General features: G+C 53.1%; 1 protein-coding gene across 4 annotated transcripts; it reads left to right on the forward strand.

Moving 5' to 3' along the window:
- The first annotated feature begins 4,326 nt into the window (after positions 1-4,326).
- CFAP410 (cilia and flagella associated protein 410) lies at positions 4,327-10,101 on the forward strand. Of its 4 annotated transcripts, none has more exons than XM_074912448.1 (7): positions 4,327-4,444; positions 4,677-4,695; positions 5,393-5,439; positions 6,224-6,453; positions 7,016-7,247; positions 7,905-8,039; positions 9,046-10,101. In XM_074912448.1, the coding sequence occupies exons 1-7, from the start codon at positions 4,368-4,370 to the stop codon at positions 9,056-9,058; spliced, it is 753 nt and encodes a 250-aa protein (XP_074768549.1). In that variant the 5' UTR covers positions 4,327-4,367; the 3' UTR covers positions 9,059-10,101. The 4 variants fall into 4 exon arrangements, with proteins under 4 accessions (XP_074768549.1, XP_074768546.1, XP_074768547.1 ...); XM_074912445.1 differs by having other exon boundaries at positions 7,905-7,998; XM_074912446.1 differs by having other exon boundaries at positions 7,076-7,247; positions 7,905-7,998.
- Positions 10,102-11,394: the final 1,293 nt, after the last annotated feature.

Raw genomic sequence — 11,394 nt, forward strand, 5'->3', positions numbered from 1 at the left:
ACATACATGTTTAAGGGAGGAAGGGGAGACTTCTATTCAACCAGAAGATAGTAGCTTGGCAACCGAAAGATAGTAGCTTGGCAACACAATCAGCACCCGGCATGTCTACGCTCACAGCCCCCAGCCTTGCACAGGCCTAAAGTTTGATCTTGCTACATCCCCTAAACTTCCCATATCACACTGGGAGCAGTGGAAATTTCTCCTTATTTTGGCATTTCAGCTGTAACCAGTGACTAGCTCTGTCAACATGGCAAAGCACTAAAACCCGGACTGCAACAGCACAGCGATACTGTGGTGCCACTTCTGTCTTGGTGTAAGGACGGTGTGTAAAACAAAGGAAAAAAATACCAACAGAGCTCCTGCACAGGAATGAAGAAGCATCTGAAGAAAGAAGCCTTCCACGTATCTGGTGGCCTTTGCCTCTTCACTCTTAATTTTGTAGGCTTCACAGTAAATTAAATACTTGTTCTATGCAATTGGCTATGAGGACAGCAAGCTGGTCTGATGAAATTAGCTTTTAATAATATAACAGTTTGCAATATAAATAACTTGCATGTTCTCAATTTAATGCTTTGTATGTTTTAGCTTGACATGATGTAATTTTAAGCTTTTGTTTATTGAAGTGGCCCAGTTTGATTTCCTTTTGCTGTGGATGGTAGTCTTGAGAATTCATATTGGTTGGGTTTGACGGGTCTTGGCTGTCGTGAAATCTCTCGCCCTGGTCAGATGACCGGAGCTACATGATGTCCCAGGGTGGCTTTGGGAGCGCTTGCTGTGGTGTCCATACAGCTCTCCAGTGAAACAGTGCCAGTGTCGGTGTGATCGTACAGGAAAATCGCTGCAGGTAGAAATTGTAGGTAGCAGGAGCTTTCCTGGAAGCCCTCTCCAAAGCTTTTTTCCAGAATTTTTGCAGAAGCTCTTCTGTCAACTTGGCACAAAGAGCACCCCTGGAGTGCTCATCTCCTTCACTGGCTCTGGCAGTGTCTTGTAGACCCTGGTGTTCTTTGGCTGTCTCTCCAGAGGGGCTGAACCGGATGCTTCCCAGAGAGAAAACTGAGCCTCTGACGGAGCCTGCATAGGTCTACAGTGACACGCCTGCCTCCATGATGACAAGATTTTTTCATTAGCTCTTACCAAACCACAGCATTTCCTGCCAACATCTAAACAGTGATCCCATCCGGTGTTGCTGACCCCGGAGCACTGACAGTTGCATGGAGGGAATGGTCTGTGGGTGGAATAGCTGCTGGAGAGCTGCCAGGAGGAGACCGTCCTCTGAACCACAACATGACCAAGCTTGCCATGACGCTAAGTTACGTTAGAGCAGTTACAGGAACAACTTGCCATCCAGAAACAACTGCTGAGACTTTCTCCACCAAGTGGGGCTTTCCCAAGAAAGCTGCCCTTCCCTGCCACACACCACGCAGGAGGGGAGGGAGCAGAGCCCATCTCCAGGAGTGCTGACCACCTCTCTGATGATACCAGGAGGATAAAACAGGTTCTCCAAATGCCTCCCCCAAATCCATCCTGCTCCTTCCACCCCATTTAACAGCTCTTCCTAACCAGGATGGTGCTCAGTAGGGACCTTCAGGTACCACCATTGCAAGTGGGGTAGCGCCAAGAGAGGTGGTGCTGGTTGACCCCCAGGTGCAGCAGTGAGGCAGCCTGCTGCCTGCACTCCGGAGGAGGGTGTGTGTCTGGGCACTGCCATCTGCACAGGGATGGCAGCAAGTACCCTGTGGCCAATGGGGGAAGGAACCACTGACACCCATGACAGCAGGCACCCCACGGGTGATGGTGGTGTCAAGCATGCAGAGCAGTGTGGAGGTGTGATGGCTACTGGCACCAGGGGCAGGTGCTGATCCTAGCAGCAATGATGACACTCAGGATTACTACCAGCAACACTTCTTGTCATCATCAGTGGCAGCTCCCAGCTCCTTCAAACTCCCTTTGCTGTGACTCACACACCAACAGCAATCCCACAGCACGTCCAGGGAAGGTTTTGTTCAGTAGCCAGGATGCTCGGGAGTTCAAAATGCCTCTTTCTGAAGCTTCTGTGGGCACTGCAAGTAAGTCGTGTGACCCTGCCTGGAGGAATCACAGGTCACAGCAAAAGCTACTGATCAGAAAAAAAGCTTTTCTGAAATGAGAAAATACACATAAGGATTATGTGAAAAAAGTAGCTTTCCTGAACCCTCCACAAAGCAATTAAACAAGCGGTAATAGGTTCATTGTATAAAACACTGATACAGAGCTGGGAAGAGAATGTGTGGCTACCACATAGTGCAGACCAAACTGAAGATACTCTAGACAGGTGCCCAAATGTACAAAGAGCTTTTCAGTCTTTTGCTCACGTGGATTAACAAGCAAGCTGGACCTCACCATGGCTGAGTATGAGACAAGCTGAGAGCCTGGGGAGCTCATGGTGGGGAGATCCAATCTCTGCACCGGAGCCTTGCAAGATCTGTTAGGTGACACTGCAGGGCTGCGAGTGGGAAGTGGATGTGCCGGTGACTGTAGGTGATCCTACGCAGCCTGACGAGGCCCTGTGGTCCCAGACCTCAGTGGTTCTTTTGCTCTTCTCTCCAAGCTGGTAATATAATGCACTTCACAAGTCTATATGCATTATTTAAGATCTCTCCTTTTTAAAAGACTGGGGAGGAGGTTTGCCTGAGATTATTACTGATACTACTTGCAATATTAAACTGGGGATTAAAATAAATTTTATTTAATTAACCTGAATGAAACAGTCTTTTGTGCGTGTTTCAGTTGCAGGACAGGTGTCAGAGCAGACAGTGGAGGATGTGTATGTTTAAACTGACTGAACTGTACTTTTGTCAGTAAGATGAGTACGAAAATATCTCTGTGGCACCTAGAGAATATTCCTTAATCCACTTAGCCTGTTTCAGGGACAGGCTTTGCTGCTGACAGTGCAGCTAAGCATGGCTGGGGCTGGGATTGCGCAGCCAGGAAGTTGAAAGCATGCTAGGGAGTTTCCATATTTCACTGGAAGCGAAAGCAGCCTAGGATTTGGAGAACAAAAGTATGGCAAAGCTGTGTACATTGCTGCTCCTCCCATGACACCAAGGATTCGGATCCTGCAGCTGCCTTCACTGACACACGGCCCAAGTGGCCAAATCCCAGGTCTCAGCAACCACCTCACACCAGCTGACCTATGGACAGCTGCACACAGAAAAGTCGAGAACTCCAAAAATCGCTTAAATTGCCTCCAAGTTCTTGTATATCCAGCTCAGAAAACACCAGGGCCACACCTGCGCCCGGGCCTCCCTGCCTGAGGCCCTGGCTAGCTGTCCATGGGTGTGACAGCAGCTCAGTGCTGAGAGACAGAGAGAAGAAAATGCAGAATGATGATCTGCCTAACCTGCTTATCCCGCATTTTTCCTGAAAAGTGTGTGCCCATCGAACCCAATAAACGCATCTCTTGGTCCTTCTCTTACCCAGAATTGTGGCAATAAGGAAGGCAGGGAGCTCAGTGCCACCCATCTCCTCTCCCCGGCGCAAGGCCATCACCAACCACCGCAACCGGGGGTTCAGGTCCAATGTCTTTGAACCACTGCACCAAAACACCAGCGTAAACAAGTGAATAACCGTCAGCCCCCATCTTGCAGTTGTTTCTGTTGCCGAAGAAGGCAGTAACATGCAGAAAAACACTTGAGAAATGCTGCATTCACCCCTTATTTTGGACTGTAAGCTAATCACACCACTTCTCCAGGTTTTTTCATTTCTGCTATCCCCACTCCTCCGTGGAAGCTGCGTGTTGGAGGCCCTAAAGATGCAAAATGGAGACACATCACAGCAATTTTATTGCAAAATGGGATGGAGGAGGACTGGCCTTGGGGCTCCTGGTGCTGGTATGGTCAGCAGTGCTACCTGTATTTTTATATATTAATATAGAAGGTGGTGTAGAAGTATGTTTGTATATTTGATTTATGCACACTTCATACATAGATAAAGGGGTATATGTACTCCCGCGTAAAGTTAGATATATGTCCATAAAGGTATAGCTATATGTATGAAACATTCTCTAGTAAGATGCAATGATATGAATAATAAAATTCACGTAAATGTGGAGTAATTAGGTAAAACTGCACCCCAGGTTGCTTCAGGCCACCCAGCCTGCTGCAAGCAAGGCCTGAACTCAGCGTGGGCAGAGCCCGAGCAGGGGACCGGGGCGGCCGCCGGCCGCCGCCTCCCGGCCTGCCCTCCCGCCGGGGGAGCAGGGGAGGGCTGGGCACTGCCGCGGGCAGCTCCGGTGCTTCGGCCCGGCCCGGCCCGCCCCGGCCGGGATGAGCCTGCGCGGCCGGTGGGTCCCGCCCCCGGCGACGGCGGCGCCGCGGCCCTGCCCGGCCATGAGGCTGACGCGGGCGGCCGTGCTGGCGCGGGCCAAGGCCGCTGCGCTCGACGGTGTCCGCCGCCTCAACTGCTGGTGGGCACCGGCGGGGGGCGGCCCGGGGCCGGGGGGGCGGCCGGGCCGGGCGGGGGGCGCTGGGCCCGCGGGGCCGGGCAGGCCTCAGGGGGGGCTGGCAGCCTGTGGGGGGAACCACGAGGCCCCCGGTGGGGCGGGTCGGGGCTGCCTCGGTGCGGCCGGGATGGGGGCCCGGGGCGGCGCAGGCCGGGCCCTGCCGCGCTCCCGGTGACGCCCCGCTCTCCTCCCGCAGGGGCAGCCAGCTGACCGATGTAAGTACCTGCCCGGACGAGCCAGCGAGGAACCCCCGGCCCGCGCCCCCTGCCGTGCCACCGGGGCAGGGGGGAAGCCTGAGGCCGGGCCGGCAGCCGGAGCGGGGAGGGGATGGAGCTGGAGGGGCGCTGAGGGCGGCATGGGCCTGGATTTGGGCCGGCCCGGTGTCAGCGAGCTGCGGTGCTTTGTCAGGATTAGCATCTCCCACAAAAAAAAACCCCAACAAAACAAAATAAAAAGAGGTTGCTGGTTTTTCCAGAGAGCGCCTGGAAAATTCCCGTCTGAGGGCCTGCACAGGGCCCTGGAGAGCGGGGCCCTGAGTCCTACCTTGTCAGTGTGGGACTGTGGCTGACGTACCCTGTGAGGAGAGGGCTGTCGGGCCTAAGAGGGATCCTCTGCTGCCCGCGGTGGCCGGGGCCGGGCTGGAGGTGCAGAGTTGCTGGAGGAGAAGAGCGACGTGACACGGGCTGGTGTCTGCGCTTCCACTCCTGGGCAGAGAAGGCAGAGGAGCTGCTGACTCTGCACTGGCTGTGGCAGCAACTCTCTGGTGGTGTTAAGCTTGGGTTAGACCGAAGCAAACCTGAATTCCTGTTCTTGCTTTTATCTTGCTTGTTTGTGAATTAAATTGCTTTTATTTTTTTTTTTTTTTTTTTTTCTGGGAATGCCAACTTGCTGTTTCTCTCTATTCCTGCCCAGATATCAATATGCCGGGATTTGCCCAACATCGAGGTGATCACGTTCAGGTGAATGTCAGACTGGCAGCTTTGGAGAGGGCAGGGGAAATCGCCTTTCTTGTGAGGCTCTGGTTTGGCCCGTGGTTTCTTACCACCTTTCTGTGTCTGAGCTGCCTGGCTCTTTATGCCCGATTTCTCAAGCAGCAGAGATGTAGTAAATAGTTATTCTGTGAGCACCTCTGCACATAGCACTTCACTACTCAAGAAAATAATCCTGGTTTTGGGAGGTGTTAAAACCTCTTAGGATTGTTGCTCTGTAAGTCCTATTCCATAGTGCAGCTGGGATCTTCTAGGCCTCTGTATGGGACCAGTTTGCAGAATGCTTGTTGAAGTGCTTTGTGGATGTCACAAAGCTTTTCATTTCCATAAGCCCTCCCCCAATACACCATCTTTCACGTGTCCTGGGGATCCCACATAACCAATGCTGTCTGCAGATTTTACATGGGCTCTCCCTTAGTGAGTCTGAGAACTGCTACAAAAAGGAGTGCAAGTGTGATTGGGTGTTTGGGGGAAGCAAAGGCTGTCATCTTCAGCACAGAGGAGGGCCTGCTTTTTTAGTTCTTTCCTTTATTTAGAAAGATAAAACACTATCTTTTTGTTGTGTGCAACGCCACAGGCCCCTAAATGCCCCTTGCCGTGCTGTGAGGTTCCTCAGTGAAGCTGTTTCAGGACGGGGGGCTGGAAAGCTGCTGTGCTACAGGGTCTGTGCTCTCACCTGAACAGTACGGGGAGGGAGGGAGGGAGGGAGGGAGGGATGGGCTCGTTTGTCTCTGATCCTACAGTCTCTCTTCAGTGTGAATGGCATCTCAGACCTTGAGCCGCTGAGTCAGTGCCAGAATCTGACTGAACTCTATCTGAGGAAGAACAACATTGCAAGCCTAAATGAGCTCTTCTACCTCAAAAACCTACCCCGGCTGAGGGTCTTGTGGCTGTCTGAAAATCCCTGTTGTGGGTCAGACCCCCACGGCTACCGAATGACGGTGCTGCGTAACCTACCCAGCCTGCAGAAGCTTGATAACCAAGGTGGGTGTTTGCAGGTAAACAAACAGCCCCAAGCCATGGGCAGGGTGAACTGGAAACCAGTGACATGTTGGTTCCTGTCTTTAAGGCATCCTTTGACTTTTCTTTCGGTCAGGATGTCTCAGAGGTTGGGCGTCCCTTCTGAAAGATCCGCTGCTTCTAAGCTGTTTTCTCCCTTCCCTTCTCTGCAGGGCCAGAGTTAGCGCTAGCCGAAAGTGCCTCATTATAGCTGAGACAGTACCGCTAATTAGTGGTTTTTCAGAGCTCTCTCCTTTGCTGTGGCAAAACAAAGATTCTGTAGTTGGATCTGCTGTCATAAAAAAATGAGAAGCTTTTCTGTCTGGTAGCAATAACTTGGTGGCTTTTGGAGCCTTTTCCAGAGACAAGAAATAGCAAAGCATGTTTGCATCCTTCCTTTCTATCTTTCTGGCGGCAGCTGCCAGTGTTCTCCTGGGTGGGTTTTACTGCAGAAGGAGGATGAAAGCAAAAGCCTAGTACAAAGCATGATTTTGGGAACAAACATCTGTGGTATAGCTCTGCAGCAGCCATACCTGCACTCTTACAGATGCTGTCTTCCTGGGCTGCTGGAGTTCATTGCAGCAGGGGTTTGTTTTGGCTGTTGCAGCTGTGACAGAGGAAGAACTGTCCCAGGCCCTGGTTGATGGTGAGGAGATCACGGCCCCACCAGCCAGGAGGAGTGTGGTGAATGGTTGTCGTGAGGCCACTGAATCCAGTGCTGCTGAATCCACAACGGAGACTGAGAGTGAACTGCTGAACTTCAGTCTGGAGGAGACAAAGTGAGGGCTTGCTTGTGAGCTGTTAGGATTTCTGGGCTGAACTTGCGTGTAGCATGAAAGGACCCTGCCAGCCAACCCTGATACTCCACAGGCCAGGCCTGCAGCTGGTGCAAATTCCTGTTCCAGTTACCCCGGTGGAGCTGTGCTGGTTTAATAGCACTTGTGGGTCTGGTTCTGTATCTGCAAAACAGGCTCTTCTGTAGGTGGGTACTTCCTCTCAAGCATGTCAGCTGCATGCGCAGGCAGAGATGGATCCTCTCTGAAGTGTGAGCTCTCCAGCCCATTCCTGCTTAGCTCTGCTTCTGTGACACGCGTCAGTGCATGTCAGTGCTGTGGCACATGTTGTTCAAGTGTGGCGTTCCAGGGTCTGCAGTCCCAGCTAGTGTCGAGCCTGGGAATCTGTTGTCCCAGGTGGAGCTGGGTGCAGGCTCCTTGTGGCAGCATGCTCGTTCCCATTTTATAACTGTGAGGCTCTTCATGTGGGAGTTTGGCTTGGGGTGTTGTGGTCTGTAGGCAGTGGTGGTATGTGAGCAGATACGCCTTGAGTCCTTCAGCTAGATACTTGAGTGGTTGCCCATGAGTAGAAAGGATTGGCCTGGCAGAGTAAGGTTGTTCCAGCTGGTCATAATAACACTTGCTCTTCCTTCCCTTCTTTAGCAAAATTCGGGAGGAGCTTGGTATGAAGCCTGTTCCCAGGGATAAATTTTCCTCCTTTTCACCTCGAGAGACAGACTGCAACCGAAAGAAGAGAGTGAGTGTCTTTAAAGCCCAGACTGCTTTTCATCATGCAATGTAAGGAAAGCCCGATGGGGTTTGTCCTCTTGGTCTGTCCGCAGACGAGCATGCGTGTGGCCCTTCGCTGTGGTGGTGTGAAGAACGTGTGGTACTTGGGCAGCGGCTGCAATGCAGCTGGCAGCCTGCCTGGCGGGCAGGAGGCTGCTGAATTGAAAGCTTAGGTGGTTTCTCAGCCCCACTCCCTGGTGTTGCCTTGGCTGAACCTCATGGATCTTGGCTGTTCAGCTGGCAGTTGCTGTCTGCTGGGCTCAGCGCCACCACTTCAGTCAGCAGGGTGAGATCTAGACCACATTGTGCCTCATTTTGATATTAAGTCTGCGATCTCTCTTTCGTTCATGTTTTAAACATACTTGAGTGTGTTGGTTTGCAGCACCGTGAGTACTGCAGGCGCTGGCTTTTGGGAGAATAAAATACTAAACAAGGGGATGTTCGGGTTGAACATTGGGAAAAAGATTTTCCCTAGAAGGACAGTTATTTAGAGGGGCTCCAGAATCTATCCCTGGAGCTTTTCAAGACATGGTTTGACAGAGCCATAGTTTGGTGTTGGCAGTAGTTCTGCATCGGTTTGGGGGTTGGGCTGGGGACCTTCAAGGGTGCCTTACAGCTTGTGCTTAGGCGATTCTGCCAGCTCTCCTCATTCCTCAGATAAGAGGCTTCCTCTGTCCTCTCCCATCCTACACACGGTCATGCTGAAGAGGGAGGGCAGCTGGTCTTGAATGGGCCTTTCCTTATGGAAGCCAGTTGGGAGGGTGGCCAGGAGCCAGAGGCATGTGGGCAGCCTGCGTGGGACTGAGCAGACTGGTTCATCCTGCATTCCACTTGGCCTCATCACATGCAGCCTCTGCCCATGTTTGCCCTTAGGGCTTGGTTGTTCTGTCCCTGTAGCTGCAGGTGTCTGCTGCAAACTGCTGCCAGTGGTGGTGGTGTTCCTAGAAAGAGCAGCTCTTTGAAAATCGTTGCATTAACATGCTCGTATAAAGCAATGTCTGTCTCCTCCCGACAGAACAACGTCCTGAATGCCATCCTGCTTCTCATGAAGGAACTGGACGCTGAGGGTCTGGAGATCGTCCAGCAGACAGTGGGGAGGAGGCTCCAGGCCTTTCGGAAGAAGGAGCTGCAGGAGGAGTGATGGTGCCTGTTACAAACCTCCCTGGAGCACCAGCCAGCCCCGCTGCGCCGTTCTGCCCGTGATGCCTGGCTGCAGCCAAAGCCCCGATGTTTTCTCGCTGTGCTTTCCCTGTGAAGGGGCTGGGATGAGGTGCTGCTGGCTTCTGACATTGCCCCTGGCTGTGCGCATCACGCTGGGGCTGACCAGCTCCGGAGCTTTCCTGCTTACGTAGCAGGCTCCGTTAGCATTTGTATCTCTTGTATCTCCTGTCGCTGCAATGGGAGCAGCGGGCAAATCAGCAAAGCAGAAGGGAGCAGGGCTGCGGTGAGAGGTGCTTCTGTGCCGCGCGGGCAAAGGGGGATGGCCGAGCCTGCTGATGGCTAGAAAGGTCACTGCTCCTCGGTGGCTCCCTGTCAGACTAACCCTCGGCCAGCCTCTGCCTGTAGCGGACTCTGAAGGCAGTTTCTACTACAAAGATGTGTTTCTGTGAAATCTGACAGGGACACGCTGCTGAAATGTTTACCAAGAACTGTCTGGTGCAGGCTGTGAAGGTCAATGTCAAATTTGTAATTTATCTTCAACTCCTGACTTTTTCTGGTCCTGGTTAGCGCATGCAGCAGCTGACTTGGTGGTCAGGCAGCCCAAATAAAAGCTCAGTGCAGCCTAGGTGGAATAGAAATTACTCTCTCCCAGATCCTGAATGCTCAGCTGTACCCTCACCCCTACTTGCCCCTGCAGGCATTAGAGCAGCTCAAGGAAACAACATCAGAGGTAAAAAGCCCCCGTGCATTCCGCAGTTAAGAGAAAATAAGCCACACTGGTTTGCACAGGCATCAGGGGTGGCGTTTCTCTTTAACTGAAAAATGCTGCATTTACTAAGACTTCATAGAGCCATTAAATACAAACTAAAACGTTGTGATGTACCAAATAAAACCAATTATTCCTCTAGAACGTGGAAGTTGTGGCTGGGGTTCTGCAAACAGCGAGAACAACTGACTCTGGGCATTGCTCCATTATGTCTGGTTCACGGCTTGCATTGTTAGTCCTGCGGAGCAGGAGGAGGGCTGTGGGCCCCTGCACCTTCCCGCTTCACTGGACCGGGGAAATGGCTCACCTCCCTCTGGTGCTGGTTGCTGCTGCACTGAGCCGCTGCAGGGGCTGCTTTTCAAAGGCACTGTGCTATTTGGAAGTCTCCTTGCAGCCACAAGTCCGCACCGAGCGCGGAAAGTGGACGAGAGGGTGAGCGAAGCTCGCTTGCTCGTGCAGAGGTGTGCAGCCTGCCTGGGCAGGACAGCGGCCCCCGAGACACAGGGCAGGAGCTCTTGGTGCTGCTTGGCTGTGGACCCTGGTGCTCTGCAGGGCAGCGGGGCCTTTCCGTCTCCCCACTTTCCGTTTGTGAGGTGTCCGAGCCCCTGTGTGCTGGGCCATGCTGCCGGGAAGCACCGAGTGCTCCTCGGGGATGGTGATGGCCCCGTGGCCACAAGCCTGTTTACTTGACCTTGGCGGGAGGGGACAGAGTTTGACCCTCATCACTTGGGTGAAGATTCCTGATGCCTTTAACTCCTCCAGTGACCTGCATGAAACCCAGCTGTGTTTAAATGGCCAGTGTGATTTATAGTACACTGGAGTTTCCTTGACAGCCAAGGCCCGAGGGACTCACCCGTCAGCTTGTTTGCCTCTTGCCCGTGTGCTGAGGGCAAGTCCTCTCCCAGGCTGTCATGACAGCCTGCTCAGTGGTAGAAGTTGTGCCTGTTCATGTCAGGGAACAGGGGAGCTGCTGTTTGGGTGTGCCAGACCCCCCCCTCCCCCTTTCCTGGTAGGAGAGTGATCGGAGCAAGCGTCATCATTCCTCATGGAGGTTTGTTTGTGGTGAAGGTGGTTAATGGAGCAATCGCGTTGGCCTGAGGCTGCTCTGGCGTAGCTCCGCCCCTCTCCGCTGTTAATCCCCGACGGCACGACTGTCCCCGAGCAGAGCTTGCTGCCTACGTGCTGTGCTTGTCATACTTGGCTGGTGCGGGTGTTCCCGCTGCCAGCCGAGCTGCCCTTGATGCTCCCCACTGCTCCTTGCGGGGTGACCCCACAGCATCCCGCCTGGGGGGGGAGGCTGGCCCCTTCAGCTCATGTCTCTTCACTCCCAGGGCCTGGCAGCCTGCCTTTTGCTGCAAGATGCTGTTGGCTTTTTGCTCTGCCCTCTCTTTGGGGACAGGGACAATCTGGGCTGGATGTGCTGGCAAGCCTGGGTGC

The sequence above is a fragment of the Athene noctua genome, chromosome 8 (genome assembly GCF_965140245.1).
Source record: "Athene noctua chromosome 8, bAthNoc1.hap1.1, whole genome shotgun sequence".
Lineage (NCBI taxonomy): Eukaryota > Metazoa > Chordata > Aves > Strigiformes > Strigidae > Athene > Athene noctua.